At 37.0% G+C, this 15573-nt stretch overlaps 1 protein-coding gene across 2 annotated transcripts in view; it reads left to right on the plus strand.

Annotated features, from left to right (window-relative positions):
* The window catches only part of cnksr2a (connector enhancer of kinase suppressor of Ras 2a), a 62461-nt gene that overhangs the window by 24468 nt on the left and 22420 nt on the right, over nt 1-15573 (plus strand). The window contains exons 4-12 of one of the 2 annotated variants that reach the window (XM_032551343.1): nt 3540-3627; nt 4036-4077; nt 7551-7670; nt 9057-9116; nt 9313-9381; nt 11417-11563; nt 12931-13043; nt 13130-13284; nt 14709-14798. In XM_032551343.1, the coding sequence (XP_032407234.1) occupies nt 3540-3627; nt 4036-4077; nt 7551-7670; nt 9057-9116; nt 9313-9381; nt 11417-11563; nt 12931-13043; nt 13130-13284; nt 14709-14798 (884 nt within the window). The remainder of the gene's footprint in view (nt 1-3539; nt 3628-4035; nt 4078-7550; nt 7671-9056; nt 9117-9312; nt 9382-11416; nt 11564-12930; nt 13044-13129; nt 13285-14708; nt 14799-15573) is intronic. The other variant, XM_032551344.1, reaches the window with a different exon arrangement.

Consider the following 15573-nt stretch of genomic DNA (forward strand, 5'->3'; position numbering starts at 1 on the left):
CTCACAAAGCCGTTTATAGAGAAACATCCAGACATTAGCAGAGGGCACCGCCGTGTTTGTTTGCCTCGGAAAACTCAAAATTGTGTAAGGTTTGAAAAGTGGTGTTTTCTGAAAGGAAAGGCCTGTTCACCTTCAGCAGAGCAAACACAGTTTCCTTTTCCTCTGAGAACAAATTAAAATCCCGTTCTTTGTCGATATGACTGAAAAACCTAACACAATAAAAGCGTTTCATATCAGTCGGTATTGATAATTATTGATTATAGTTGTGTTGTGAGCATATTTATGGTGCAATAAAGACTCTGATGCTAATTGTAAGGATCTAAATCTATTTTCCTATGTTTACATTCAGGCTCACTGCAAAAACACAAAATCTTACCAAGTAATTTTACTGTCGTTTCTACTGCAAATATCTTATTACACTTGAATTAAAACAAACCTAACTTACAAGTATCTCTTCAGCAACATATAGAGGCTTGTTTTAAGTAAATAATTCCTTAAAACTGGTGAAAAAGTTCCACTTCCATTATCAGATAAATTTACTTCTATCAAGACAATTGATCCATGTTGTAAGTTAAATAATCTGCCAATGGTACTAGAATTTTTGAATTATTTATTTTAAACAAGCTTCTATGTTTGCTGATAAGTTACTTTTAATTTAGTTATGTTCACACTTACTAAGATGTTTGCAGTAGAGACTAAAGATTGTGTGTTTTTGCAGTGTTGGTGTCATTGTAAGTGAGTAATTAATTAATTGATAGTCGTTTAATTGGATGAGTAACTTATTTCTATGTGTATGCTTATTTTCTATAAATTTTTTTATTTAAATTATTTACATCACACTTAGTTTTATTTTTCAGTTTGTTTCACTTGTTTTGCTTCCACTTTACAAGTATGCACTACTTTGTGTTGGATTATCCCATAAAATCCTAATAAAGTACATTAAAGTTTGTGGTTAAAGCTTAAGAAAATGTGAAACATTTAATAGGAAACAACACTTAATCAATGTTGATGAATTTCTTGAAGTGAAAAAGCTCTGCATGCTTTCTACAAACTGTAGGTTTTACATGTATATATTTTAAAAAAGATGACAAACCTATAAATATAGTCCAATGGTACAATTTCACATTAATATGTTCTAAAATCTAAAGTTTTCTTATTTTCCTGTTAAGCTGGATGTCACTTTATTAACAGTCAAAAGCAGTACTTTAATGTGAATAAACAAATTTAAGACACAAATATTTAACATTGAAATACTATAAACCTTAAAGAGCATTAAAAATCAGTCACTGCAGTGGATTATAAAGGCATTTCAGAATGAAAAAAATGTTCTCCAAGTTACATTTGAGTCACATTTATGATGTTTTTGACATTTCTTTCTTTCTTTCTTCTGGCCTCATATAACAAACGAATGAGTCTCCATACACACATGAGCGCCGTGACAGCTGACAACTGCGGATTAGGTTCATTTAGAACCAAATTGATTCAGTCGGATAATTAACAAACGCGCGACAGAGTCATGAAAACCGCATCACTGACATTTAGCAACCTATGAATGACAGATGGCAACCTTTAAATCCAACAACTCTGAAATATGAAGACAATTTAGCACCATCCCTGATCATTAGCACATGAGCAATTCATCAACATAACGCATTAAATGAGAAATATGTTTTATTGTTGACTATGTTTCAAGAAGATAGAATAATACGGTGTTATACTCCATTCACTTCACCAACAGGGAGCCAGTGCAGACTTCTACAAACTGGTGTTATTGTCCATTTTCCTGGTGTTGGTTTGGACTTTTGGATGAGTTACTGTCACTTCAATCATTATTTTTAAATAACCAGTGGAAAGTACAAAACATGTACGATGTTTTCTATGTTCTATTGTAGTTGGAGAGTCTTTAGCTTGGTTTAAGATCGTTTTAAAGACAAAATTAGGGATAATAAGATGAGTAAATGTTCTTATTTAGGTTTATTACGTATTCTTAATTTCTGGTCTCCCATCCGTTCTAGGTTTATAGGACAACGGTACTGGAGTCACACAACACAAAACATTGATTGGTGAATAGAAAAACCCACAGGTTGAGACGAACACAAGATGCTTGTTGTCAAAAGTAGCGTGGCATAACGTTAAAGTTGTCTCGGTCTGCTCATCTAAACCGGTTTATCACATTACCAGACATTCTTTTCTATTTTTCAGTTTTTTAACATAAGTGGGCTGAGATGGTAGCCTTGAGGAACTCCATAATCTTTATTAGTTCAGATTTATATTTACTAAAGCATAGAAAATTTCCCAAACAAAATCACTGCCAGTTTAGTACAGTACCAGGCATTCTTTTCTATTTTTCAGTTTCTTAACATAAGTGGGCTGAGATGGTAACCTTGAGGAACTCCATAATCTTTATTAGTCCAGATTTATATTTACTAAAGCATAGAACATTTCCCAGTCTGCCCAAACAAAATCACTGCCAGTTTAGTACAGTACCAGGCATTCTTTTCTATTTCTTAATTATTAGTATAAGTGGGCCGAGATTGGAACCCTGAGGAACTCCATGATATTTAGTAGCTCAAGTTTATATTAACCAAATCATAGAAAGTTGTCTCAGTCTGCCCATCTCAAGCAGTTTAGCACAGTATCACAGTATATTCTTTTCTATTTTTTAATATAAGTCGGCCAAGATTGGAACCTTGAGGAACTCCATAATTTTTGCTTGCTTAGATTTATATTTACTAAATCATAGAAAGTTTCCCAGTCTGCCAAAATATGATATAAGCCAGTTTAATACAGTACCAGACAATGTTTTTTATTTTTAGGATGTTTTTCAATTAGGATGTTATCGATTATGTGAAAACTGCAAAAGAGATCAGAAAAAACGTTAGCTCTCTATCTAACTTTTAGAAATGGTAAAAGGTGCCGTATGTAACTTTTATTAAAAAAAATGTTTCTTACATATTTGTTCAAACTGACAGTTTGTTGAGACAATTTGTTATGAGACAGATAATCTGTGAAAAGGTAGATCTCCTCCATCTTTTCCCTGAGCTGCTGCTGCCGTCTGAAAAAATGCACAAAACGACCAATCAGAGACGTGAGGCGGGTCTTAGCGCTATCAATCAATCTCATGTACTCTCCGCTAAATGTGTTAACGGTGGAGAGCCTTGACGTTACAGGAAGACCGTTTATTGGTGGCTGTGCTAGCTAGCCTGAGCGTTCATGACTCTGCTAGCAAGCTTAAGCTCCGCCTCCTGGCTCTGATTGGTTGTTTCAAAGTCAGAACAGCTCGATTTCTTTTCACATATTCTTTGTCTCGTACCATACTGTTGTGACATTGACAGTTTGAACAAATATATAAAAAAAAAAAACATTCATTCTAAAAGCTTTAAAGGCAAAAAATGAAATAAATCCTGGTTTAAATATTGCAGCATGGCGGCATTTTCGCAAAACTCTCCCTTCAGCGCTCCCCCTGTCCATCACCCCTGCACATCATCCAGCGCAGCAGCAATATTAAAAGACTCACCGCTGTTATCTTTACCTTCCAGGTCTCCCTTTGCTGCTGTGGCAGACTACTCAGTTACCCGAAATAATGTCATTCAGCTCTGCCTGGAGCTCACCACCATTGTACAGCAGGTGTGTGGAAGCGTTTGTGTGCTCGTTTTGAAGGCTGATAGCTTTTATTCTGCTGTGCTTGAAGCGCGAGGCTGAGGGGAGCTGCCGTGGGTTGACATATCCCCTTAAGTGCGCTGTATGCATGTGCGTGGGTGGGTGTGATGCAGCAGTCTACATCCTTAAGCGAGACTCGATTCTTTGCTGTTTGCATCTTTCTCAGCCTGTCTTTTATGTGACTGATGTGTGTATAAATAAAGGCTGAATGCATGGGTGTTTGTGTGGGTGTTTGTTGTAGCTGTGGCGGTGTATAGTATCCAGGTGGCTGGGCTGCGGCAATGTGAGGCCCGGGAAGCATGCAGAGATACTTTAGCAGCATGTGCAACACAAAATGTTCTTGTTGCTACATTAAATGTCTCTCCATTCCCTCAGGACTGTACGGTGTTTGAGACGGAGAACAAAATCCTCCATGTGGTGAGTTTGTCTTGAGCCAGATGCTGTACCTAACAAAGCACAAACCTAAACTGGTTTTAATCAGAGTTGGGTAGTAACTAGTTACATTTACTTGAGTAACTTTTTTTTTTTCAAAAATAGATACTCTTACTTGAGTAAAATGTCTGGATTTTCTACCCACTGAAATGAAAAACAAACATGTCATCAGACACAGACACACACCTGCAGCTTGTATTAAAGTTTCATAAGTTTTTATTAAAAGAAACTCATTTGGAGAAAAAAAATATTGTCTTATTTTGTCATTTTTGTCATTTTTGTTCTTAAAATACCAACATTTCCACTTAACTTTATATTTTAGTACTTCTGACTATGTAATTTTTAAATATTAAATGATGTTTCTTGGTAAATTTGGAGGTGATTAGTGCATCCTCACTTCAAAAACACAAAATATTTGTTTTGTAGGAACTTGAAGAACAGAAAATGAGACACTATTACATGTTGCTGACAACTGTGTCATATTTAAGGGAAACAGACATTAAAACTCTTTTCTCTCTTCAACGAGAGAAAAGCTTGTTGTTTCCCGCGTTACTAACAAAAACACAAAACCTTGCCAAGTATTTTTGGTCTAGTTTGTAGAGCAAATATCTTGTTATACTTGAAATAAGACAAAATTAGCTTACAAGTAAAATTTCAGCACAAAATAAAACATGTTTTAAATCAGTAATTCCTTAGTATTGTTGAAGAAATACTCCACCAGTGGATTTCCACCAGTGGATCCAGTATTATTTCATCAATATAAATGAATTGCTGACTTAAAACAAGCTCCTATTTTTTTCTGAAAAGTTAGGGTTATTCTTTTCCAAGTCCACTAAGATATTTGCACTAGAAATTAGGTACGAGTAATTGGCAAAATGTTGTATTTTAGCCCTGAATTTAAATATTTTTTTCCCCAGATTTATGTTCTCTACACTGCAAAACACAAAATCTTACCAAGTATTTTGGGTCCAGTTTGTAGTGAAATATGTTAGTACACTAGAAATCAGACAAAACTAACTTACAAATAACTTTTAAGCAGGATATAGAGGCTTGTTTTAAACCAATAGTTCCTTTATTATTGATGAAGAAGTTCTAGATCTATTGGCAGATTATTTCATTTAGACATTTTTTCTATAAGTGAAATAATCTGAATTTAGTACCTTTTCATCAATATTAAAAAATTATTGATTCCTATTTCTTGCTGAAAAGTTACTTTTGTAAATTTGTGTTTGCACTAAAGACAAAACCAAAAATATTTGGTAAGATTTTGTTTTTGCAGCTTTAATAACGTGGAAAACTTTAAGTTTTCCTCTCTTTAAAATGCTGTTTCTGTTTCTACTGGAAATATTACTTGATTGTGAGCAACGTATAAGCGAGTCTCATTTTTTTCTGTTTTTCTTCCCTTTGGAGCTTCCTCTAAGAGTCAAGCTCCTACAGATAAGTATCTGCCTCAAATCGCACCAATTAGCAAATATTTTGGTGTCAACATGTTGGGCTTCGGCTTTGATCGTCTCCTTTTTGCATTTATCAAGCAAGAAAGTAGCTCTTTTATGTTCGTTGGCTCATAAATGTTACCCTACAAGCAAGATTTACAAAAATGTAAGAGATATTTTTGTTTCGTTTGAAGAATGGATGTAGGAAGTAGTCATGAAGCGTCAGCAGCCAGAGTGATGAAGGAGAAATCTCATGTTTGAGTCAAACTGGTGGCTACTAACACTAGTGAAAATTAGAAAGCGGCAGTCTGATTCTTCGCAGCAAAACTTTGTTCTTTTCTAATGTTCAGTCTGTGGAGACTAGCCAATCAGAAACAGGTTTTTAAAGCAGTTTGAGCGTTAAAGATGCACCGGTTTGACATTTTAGGCCGATAGCTGACGACTGCCCATGTAGATTCTTCTGTATCCTTTCAGAACCGCAGAAAAACGGCCACAAAATAGACAATAGATGCTTTTACTTTGACCATAAAATTGTGCAAACTGGAATTATAAAATCAAAATGGAGCCAATTTTGAAAAAACAGTTTTATTGCTGGAAGGAGGTTGTTTGAGATTGAAACTCATTTCGCATCACGCCAGTTTCTGAACATCAACAACGCTCTTATTTTGAACTCTGTGGATGTTTTTCTCCTAATTGCACCGACTGAAGAAAAATGTAATTTGTTTAATGTGTTTGACCAAATTTGTGAACCTATTGATGAATTTAAGTCCTGTGCTGGTGCAGAGTTATCAAATAAATTTGAAATTTACAGCTTTGGAGAAAATGAAGAGCCCACTGCACTGAAACCTGATGGCTATCCAACAAATATTGATCTCTGAGTTAAAACATTAGTGCTGTTGTTTCTAAATGAACATGAACTGGTTTTCTTTGCATTATTTGAGGTCTGAAAGCTCTGCATCTTTTTCTCATTTTCTGCAAATAAATACTTATTTACTTACTTATTAAATTAAGTAAATTTAGCTGTTTATTGTATTGGATCGGTATTGGCCGATACTAAAGATCAGGTATCGGTATCAGAAGTGAAAAAAGTGGATCAGTGCATCCCTTAGGATTTGCAGATTTTTTCCAGATTTCCTTTAAATTACCTTTAGATGAGCAACTTTTAGATGAACTTTTCAGAACCAGAAACCTAAAAAAACAGACAAATGATCATTCTTTGATTTAGGTTAGACCTGTAAATGAAGGTTGATGTGGTATTTATATCCATTAAACGACATTTAAAGACATTACCAATAAAATCTTCCCGTCCAGACTTAAATGTCAGATGGAAATTGATTTATCCTTTTCACATCAGATGTTCTGATTCGCCATCTTCAGATTATCTCCATCACTGATTAATTGAGTGAATCCATGTTTAAGCCCATTAAATCCACGCAGGTCTTTACTTATTATGACAAACCAACATGTCAGCTGTGAGGACGATTCCAGAACCAGGACGAAGCCAAAACCCTTTCGAGATTCTGGGATATTTTCAGAGAAATGACGAGTTCAAAATGTCACACCACCAAGTTTGGAAATGAGAAGTGCAGGAGGAGAAATCTTTAACAGGTAGCAGGGATTTTCCTGTCGACGTGGCAGAAAAACTTTTCTAGACAAAGTTTAGCGACTTCCTCTGTGGCTGATCCAAAAATAGAGTCAGCAGTTTTTATTCAAGCCTCTCTGTTATAGAAAACACGACTAAATCTGCCGAGAAAGAAAAGAAAAAGCATAATTAAATTCACCTCCATTGTATATGGAGGGGATTCGGTTATTGTGGTTTACTGAAGTGCTGAATTGATAAATAAAAATAAACCTGCATGTTATACTTGAGTTTAATTTGATTCTTACAGCAGAAAATGGGTTTTGTATTTGATCTGTGACAAAAACAGCTGAGTTTTTCTCATGTTTTTATCACAATAGGTCATATTTAGTCAATAAATCTTCTGTTTTTTATTTATTTTGCTGTTTTCTTTCTCTCGTCTGCAGTGTAAGACTCTTTCTGAAGTGTGTGAGCACATCGTGTGCGTATCATCGGACCCACTGGTCTCCCAGTCTGCCCACCTTGAACTGGTTCACCTCACCAACACTAAGCCATCCGAAGGCCTGGTACTGCCCTAAACTGACTTTATATCTGTTTTTTATCGTGTCAATTCTTAAAAACAAAAAAATATGTAATATTGTATCACAAACAGATTTCTTCTCTTTTTGCTTTTTTAAAAATATTTAAATGTTTCGGATAATTAAACACATTTAAATGTTGGAAAAAGGTAAAATAAATAAAAACAAAAAGCAGTTTTCAAATGATTATTTCATTCATTAAGAGAAGAAAGCCATCAAAACCAATTTATTTCTTGCAATATAGTAAAACATTAATTTATAGAACCTGTGTGCTGCAAAATCAAAAGATATTTAGATAAAATAAAGAAAATTATTCTTCATGAGAATGTCTTTAGTGAGAGGCTTTTTCAAATCTAAAATATTTAGACTTAAAATATTTTAGAACAAAAAAAAATTTCTTCTACAAACTGCTGTATTTTGTGAAATATAATGGATGGGTGTATCAAAGTCTGTGAATAAAAACTCAACAGATGTTTGTGGCATGAGATAAAAATATAATTCTAATTAAAAAAAAGGCTAATTAAAGAAAAATTCTTTGTGTTTTACTTAATATTTTTCCGCTTAAGAAGTGCTGCAGGGCCAAACTTCTCAAAATGCAGTAAAAATCAATACAAGGGCCACAAATGGCCCCCGGGCCGCACTTTGGACACCCCTGCTCTAGACCAGTGTTTCTCAAACTGTGGTCCGCATTGGCCCACTAGTGGTCCACAAGGTACTGCATGTAACCGTTTATTTCAGCTCAAAGTGTGACGCTACAGCTAGCTTAGCAAAGGATTGTGTTTAAAAATAGCAGTAGATAAATGACTTAAAACCAAGACACTAAAAATAAAAACTGAAGGAGTTGTAGTACTTTTGTTTTTCAACACTATTGTGATACAAAGCATGCCATACGAATGCAGTTCTGGGACTCTGACTGTGCTGAGTGCGACATGACCGCACTGCGCCCCTGCACCCCGCAGTGTTAAAATTTTAGGCATCTTAACACCTAAAATAAAGTTATTCATGTTGAACTACCTACTTTTGGAAAGAAAATGTTTGTTTTTTCCAACCCAACTCAGTGATATTTACTTTTATTATGCCTCTAAATTACAAGTAGCCCTAAAATGTTATCAAAACCTTTTTGATTCCCATGTGTTTTCCATCATAAATAACTCAAAACGCCCCTAGTAGACTTGTTCCTGGTTTTATTGTGGCCAGTCACTTTTACAAAACAGCGCCACCTTCACACTCAAAGGAGATTTCATCTGAGTGTTTATTAAATGGAGTAAGTGGACCTCGGCCTGAAAAGGTTTGAGAAACACTGGGCTAGACCGAAGAGAAAGTCGTGTCTGCTACTTTAAAACGCTGAATATTTTTGTTTCTTGTCTCCATCAGGGGATGTACATCAAGTCCACTTATGACGGTCTGCATGTGATCACAGGAACCACTGAAGGGGTGAGAGGATTTTCTCTAAAAAGTCAATCATTGAATCTGGTTTCAACAGCAGCCTGTCACTTTCAATAAGGACGATAACATGGCCGCTTGCCGTTATTGATTATTTAAGTGGGGTTTGCTGTGAAACTTCCCAAAAAGTGTCAGACAGGAATCAATACTCAGATGGGTTATTAATCTCTGCTTTGTGTGCGTTTAGTCTCCGGCTGACCGCTGCAAGAAGATCCACGCAGGAGATGAAGTGATTCAAGTCAACCACCAGACCGTGGTACGTTTGAAATCAGACGTTTTACATGAAAGAGCAAAAGAAAAGTGGAGAAAAATGATGAAACTGGAGGAAATTATGAAATGTTTTCCTCCATTCTGGGATCTGTTAAGTGTAAAATGAATCCATGAAAGCTGATTCCGTCTAGATGTTACCTATTGAGCTTTGCAGCAATAATGGTGGCTCATTAAGAGGCAGAAACGAACAACGGACCCTGAACGCACCACATGCACTGTGAAACATGGAGGTGGAGGCATCATGCTGTGGGGAGAGTTTTCTTTATCAGCAACAGGAAAACTGATCAGATACAATGAGAAGATCATCCATCCATCAGAACATCCATCCATCCACCTGAACATCCAACCATCCATCCACCCATGGTTGGATGTATAACTTTATTTTTGTAATAAAATAATATTTGTAATTATGACATAAAATGTTGAGAAGTCGTTAATATGAAAATCTCATTCAACACTCAAAAAACTCAGATAAAAGTAAAACACAGTTTCAAAACACAGGGTGAAACAGGAGACAAATCCATCCCCACTAAATAAAACCCCAGTAAATAAAACCCCAGTAAATAAAGCCCCAGTAAATAAATCCCAGTAAATAAATCCCAGTAATCGTGTTTTAGCTGCCTGCTCTGAAAAACAACCGTCGGTCTTTGATCACGAACAGATCTCAGGTCAGTTCGGTACATTCAGGTACGACGAGGCTGCGAGCGCCGCATCCCGGTGGGCAGCTTCGTGTTTGTTTACAGTTTGTTTTCGTTCGCAGATCTGCTGGAGGCGAGCAGTGTAGGCGTGGCTTTTGCACATAGTTGGTAAAAATGAAAAAAAAAAAAAGAAAGATGGATGATAAGACTCTTTGGTTTTGGAAATGAGGGCAGGTTACATCACATGAAGCCTCTATAGATAGTTATGCCGCCTCGCCGCCTACTTGTTTCACTCACGATGTGGACCGGAGTCAAACTTCAGCCTGCATGTAAATGAGGGAGATTTTCTTACACCACATGTGTCAAACACAAGGCTCGAGGGCCAAATCTGGCCCACCGTAGCTTTTTATGTGGCCCTGTAGACTCCAGTCTTACGCATAAATAAAACTTTCAGGAGTTGTCTGTTTAAATATTATTTTATTAATCAAATCTAAGTGGTTGTTTACATCAGTCAATACTTCCAGTTTTACGATTCTGTAAATTCACACAAAATCAAAAATTACATCATTTTTTTATGCTAATGAATAATTGTGAGTTTATTGAGAACTTTTCAGAAAAATTATCACACAGGTTTTAAGTGATACCAACTCCCACCTGCAGGTGGCAGTATATTTTACTAATACACTTCTGCCTCTGCCCTTAGTTGATGTCAAGTTTTAGTCTGTGATCGATTATTTGTGAGTAATAAAAAGTCACATACCTTCAAATATAAGTGAAAATATTGCAAATTTCTTGAAAATATTTTTAAATTACTAATTTATTGAAAAAAATCCTAAATAGAACCATCATGATAACAATTCTGTGCTTAAATATTATTTTATTAATCAAATTAAAGTGTTTTTTATTTGTTTACTGCCAAATTAGTTTGGCAGAAGTGGAGAAGTAAACTACACTGCCACCTGCAGGTGGGAGTTGGCATCACTTACTACCTGTTTTTGATTATTTTTTCTGAAAGATTTTCAATAAACTCACAATTATGCATTAGCACAAAAAAATGACCCGATTTGTTGATTTTGCGTGAATTTTCACGATTGTAGTAAAACTGAAAGTATTGACTAATATAATTTGGTAGTAAACAGATAAAAACTACTTTGATTTGATTAATAAAATGATATTTAACCACACAACTGTTATCTTGACGGTTTTATTTATGCATAAGTCTGGAGTCCAGACCACATAAAAAGCTACAGCTGGCTGGATTTGGTTCCTGGGCCTTGAGTTTGACACATGTACTTTACCGATACAGTCTAACCAGCCCTTTAAGAACATTCATGGTCTTTTATTGTGGCGAGTCTCCCTGCATTGTTCCTCGTTGCTCTACAGGTGGGCTGGCAGTTGCGTAACCTGGTCGGCTCCCTGAGGGCCGATAAAGGCGTCGTGTCCCTGACCCTGAAGAAGCGTCCGCAGAGCACGCTCAGCTCCGCCCCTGCACTGCTGAAGAACATGCGCTGGAAACCCCTGGCTCTGCAGGTGGGACTGTCTCTACCTTTTATAGACTTTATTAAAGCGCCTCGCTGGCCCACATCGATTCCCCGCAGCATTCTTCCTCCCGCTCGGCCGCAGCCAAAGCGTGTAATTAGGTCACGGAGCTGTGGCTCAGCACGGGGTTTGCTAGTCGGGTCGAAAGCAGTAAATGGGAAGGGAAAACTAATGGCTTTCCACCCACATTCTCGGAGCTGAGGCTGAAATTTCCACAGCTAATTATCTCTAATTAGCGACAAACGCGAGGAAACAAGAAGGAAAAGTGTTTGTGCATCAAAAATTGACTTTCATTTTGTGTTTTGGTCCACTGGAGCAGAAATTACCTGATATACTACGTTTAAAGTTATGCATCAAATAAAGGCTGCTAATTTAACATTGGAAAATCCTGTTAAAGCTGCAGTATGTAACTTTTATAAAATTTATGTTTTAACGTATTTTATGAAACTATCTTCATGTTGTGACAGGATGATATGAGACAGATTATCTGTGAAAATATGTCCTCCATCTCCTCTCTGAGATGCTATTGCCATCTGAAGAAATGCACCAAAAACAACCAATCAGAGCCAGGAGGCGGGCCTTAGCGCTGTCAATTACCCTAAAAAAAACCAACTAATCTTGTACAAAAGGTTAGACTGCGGACTTGTTTTGAGTCTCCTACCAGAAATAAAGTGGATCAGATTTACATTTCTCCGCCGGTGGCACATTGAGCAGCGGCGTTAGATTGATTGACAGCGCTAAGACCTGCCTCTTGACTCTGATTGGTTGCTTTTCATCTTGTCATATCACAATATGGTGACAGTTTTAGCAAATACGTAAAACATATATTTTTTATAAAAGCTTACATTTAATTTTTGAGTTCCTGGGATGTAAATATGATGCGATCTGTTACCTGGCTACTCTTCAAAAGGGGAAAAACAAACAAACATGGCTTTAAAGTATGACAAAAAAATCACAAAACTTAATCTTGAACTCAGGAAGTCCAAAGTCTTCTGGTTGTTTCCAGTTGTGTTTGACTATTTTTAAGTAAAGTAATTATTTTATGACTTTTATGTTATTTGTATTTATTTCTATGCTTTTTACATTTAGTACAATGTAAATGAAATTAGCTTACATTCTTACACTCCTGAAAAACTATGACAGAGGATCTGTGATGCTGTGGGTCTGAGTTCAGCTCATTTTAATCGATCGATCAAGCAGATTTTATTTGTTTTGCACATTTCAGCACCAAGTGAATTCAAAGAGCTTTACATCATAAAAACACAAAAATCAACAAATGAAACATTTAAAGCAGAATCTGATGGACTTTTCCAAGAAAAAACTGTAAATTTACTCATTTCTTTAAATTTTAAATCCAGCCAACCAGAAGCCCAGGCAGCGGCTCCGGCACGCCATCAGGAACACCCACCAAAAGCTCCGCCCTCCAGGATCTCTACATCCCGCCTCCACCCGCCGAGCCCTACACTCCCAGGTACTTCCTCTGCATCTTTGAAGGCCAAACCATTTCCTTTGTCGTTCAAACTTCCTCTGAAGAGCGTCTGCCTCTGGTTGCCATAGAGACGAGACAGGAACCCTGTCTGGAGACGAAGCTTCTCGTAACCACGGTGGCGTCAGCGCTGCCAAGCGCTCTGAATCACCAAACTCTTTCCTGGATCAAGAGTCTCACCGGCGAGAAGAGGAGGAGCCGGTGTACTGCACCACGCCCACATACGGTGCGCAGGTTCTACCCAGAATGTGTCACTGCAAGTTAAACCTGATTCTGTTCAGTTGAACCGTTTATAAAAAGCTACTGTTAAGGATAATAAGAGAGAAAAACCTCAGCTTTTATTTAAATTTAAATAAAGTAGTTTCCAATTTCTTTACTTTTTCTATAAATGCACATTCTGCTAAAGGGGATCTGGTATGCAAAGTTTACATTTTGCTCTTTTTTGTGCTTCCATTTGGGTTTCTACTTCTTCTAAAAACAGACAAAACTCTTAAAAAAAGAAAATGCATGTATGGAAAATGAGCCATTTCAAAAACCTCCTGAATGTAACGTCACAAATCAGCAGGCACTGCCCCATGACCTCACAACCACAGCTCTAGCACGTTTGGTCAGCTGGTATTACCGCTGTACAATGGCTGCTGGAAATGACAAGTGGATTGTTTTTGACTTACTGTCCAGAAAACACTTGCTGCATTCTTGTTTGTTGTGCAGGAGGCAAAACTTCTGCTTTTTCTAAGCTGTGTGGTTGTATAATTGCTCATCTGCTTGCAGCCATTTTGATACGAGAGTGTAAACGTTGAGTTTAGGGGCGTGGCCATCAACAGATTATTTGGATTTAAGTAATGAGATGATGTTATAGCTAAACTTTTATTATCTGAGAATGACTTTGATCAAAAGATATAATGAACATGTTTTGTGTCAGCCATAGACCTATTCTAACCTGTTCAAGGAAGCATAACAGGTCACCATTATTATGTAAAATCCACTTTGTATAATGCTATTTCCTCATCAAAAACATGCCTGGAGAGTTGCTTTAATTCTTTAATGCATTTTTGAGAAATCTTTTAATCTCCATGGCAACCATTCAGCTGTTCAAAACGCCTGGTTGGACCTAGCCCCGCCTTTGAGGTGCAGCTCCTCCTCGAAGCTGCAGTTCTCAATCTTCAGAGTTTCTGTCTCTCAGAACAGCCCTCCTCCACTCAGCTCCTTCAGACTAGCCAACAGCAATTAGCAAACATCTGTTGGAACTGCACATCTGCTGAGCTCACTACAGGAGCTACTTCTTAGTGAAATGCTGGTAAAAATGTTAGTCATATTGTGATGACTTCCTAAAGGCAGAGCTACAGAAAGAGTTCTTAAAGAGACAGAGGCCCAATTTCAAGGCATTAAATTACAAAGTCATATTTGATATATGTAGCATTTTTATAACAGCTGAAGTTAATGTAGTTACTTGATTGTGCTATAAAACGGCACTGTATGCCCCTTGAAAATGTTTAATTCTAGCCAAATTCATACAAATTGCACAAATTATGAACTGACATATTTCCTTAAAATAAACTCCCAGCACTTCAGGACTAAATATTCTGAATAAACGGGCAGTTCCTAGAGTGACTAATGAGGATTTCGTTTTATTCTAATGTGCACTTGTAGGCAGGCTGAGGCCCATCTCGATGCCTGTGGAGTGCAACTGGGTGGGCGACTACGAAGACCCAGCCAAGCTGAACAGAGAAACCCGCAGAGGTGAGTCCAGAGGAGCCGTCTGGATTTCAGCTAAACGTTCCCATCTGTACAAATTATGAAGCGATCAGCAAGTGTGAGGATCTGCGAGCCTCTTTTCTAATTCCCCCTGTCATTAGCATCACAGAGGAACCAAAGAAAAGCTGCTGAGGAGCAAAGGAGGTAAAGAGATACGAGCACAAAGGCGGAGGAAATGAAAGGCAGCAATGGAAGAAGAAAAAAAAGAATAGAAGAAACAGAGGGATGAGAACAGACAAAAAAGGAGTAAAAGAAAGAGATCGTTCTCTCTGACCTCCACCTGAATCACTCACACAGTTTCCATGGCGACGCTGACAGCTTCTCACTTTCCTCTGGCCGCTGCTTAGCAACCCGGGAAGGACAGGAGGGAGGAAACTGCAGAGGGAAACCTGAGATTGGGGAGAAGGTGGGAAGAAGTTTGGAAGATGGATGAGCTGTAGTCATAATAAACTACACAGCTGACATTTTATACAACTCTGGTGGATAAAACTCAGGATTTTGTTTCAATAATCACACTTAAAGCAAAGCAACTTAACAAAAATTGGGTGAAAAATGTAAATAATTTCCTTTTTTTAACAAATTGTTTGTGGAGATGTTTTGGTGTAAATTTATAAAATTTATTAGTACAACTAAAAAACAAAATTAGGAAGTGGCACAGTGCATTCTGGGTAAATACAACCAAAACAAGCATAATAAATTAATTGCTTATATATAATTTGGATTGGGTAGAAATTGTGACTTTAGTAAAAATTTGATGTAT

Source organism: Xiphophorus hellerii, chromosome 21 (genome assembly GCF_003331165.1).
Source record: "Xiphophorus hellerii strain 12219 chromosome 21, Xiphophorus_hellerii-4.1, whole genome shotgun sequence".
In the NCBI taxonomy this organism is placed as follows: domain Eukaryota; kingdom Metazoa; phylum Chordata; class Actinopteri; order Cyprinodontiformes; family Poeciliidae; genus Xiphophorus; species Xiphophorus hellerii.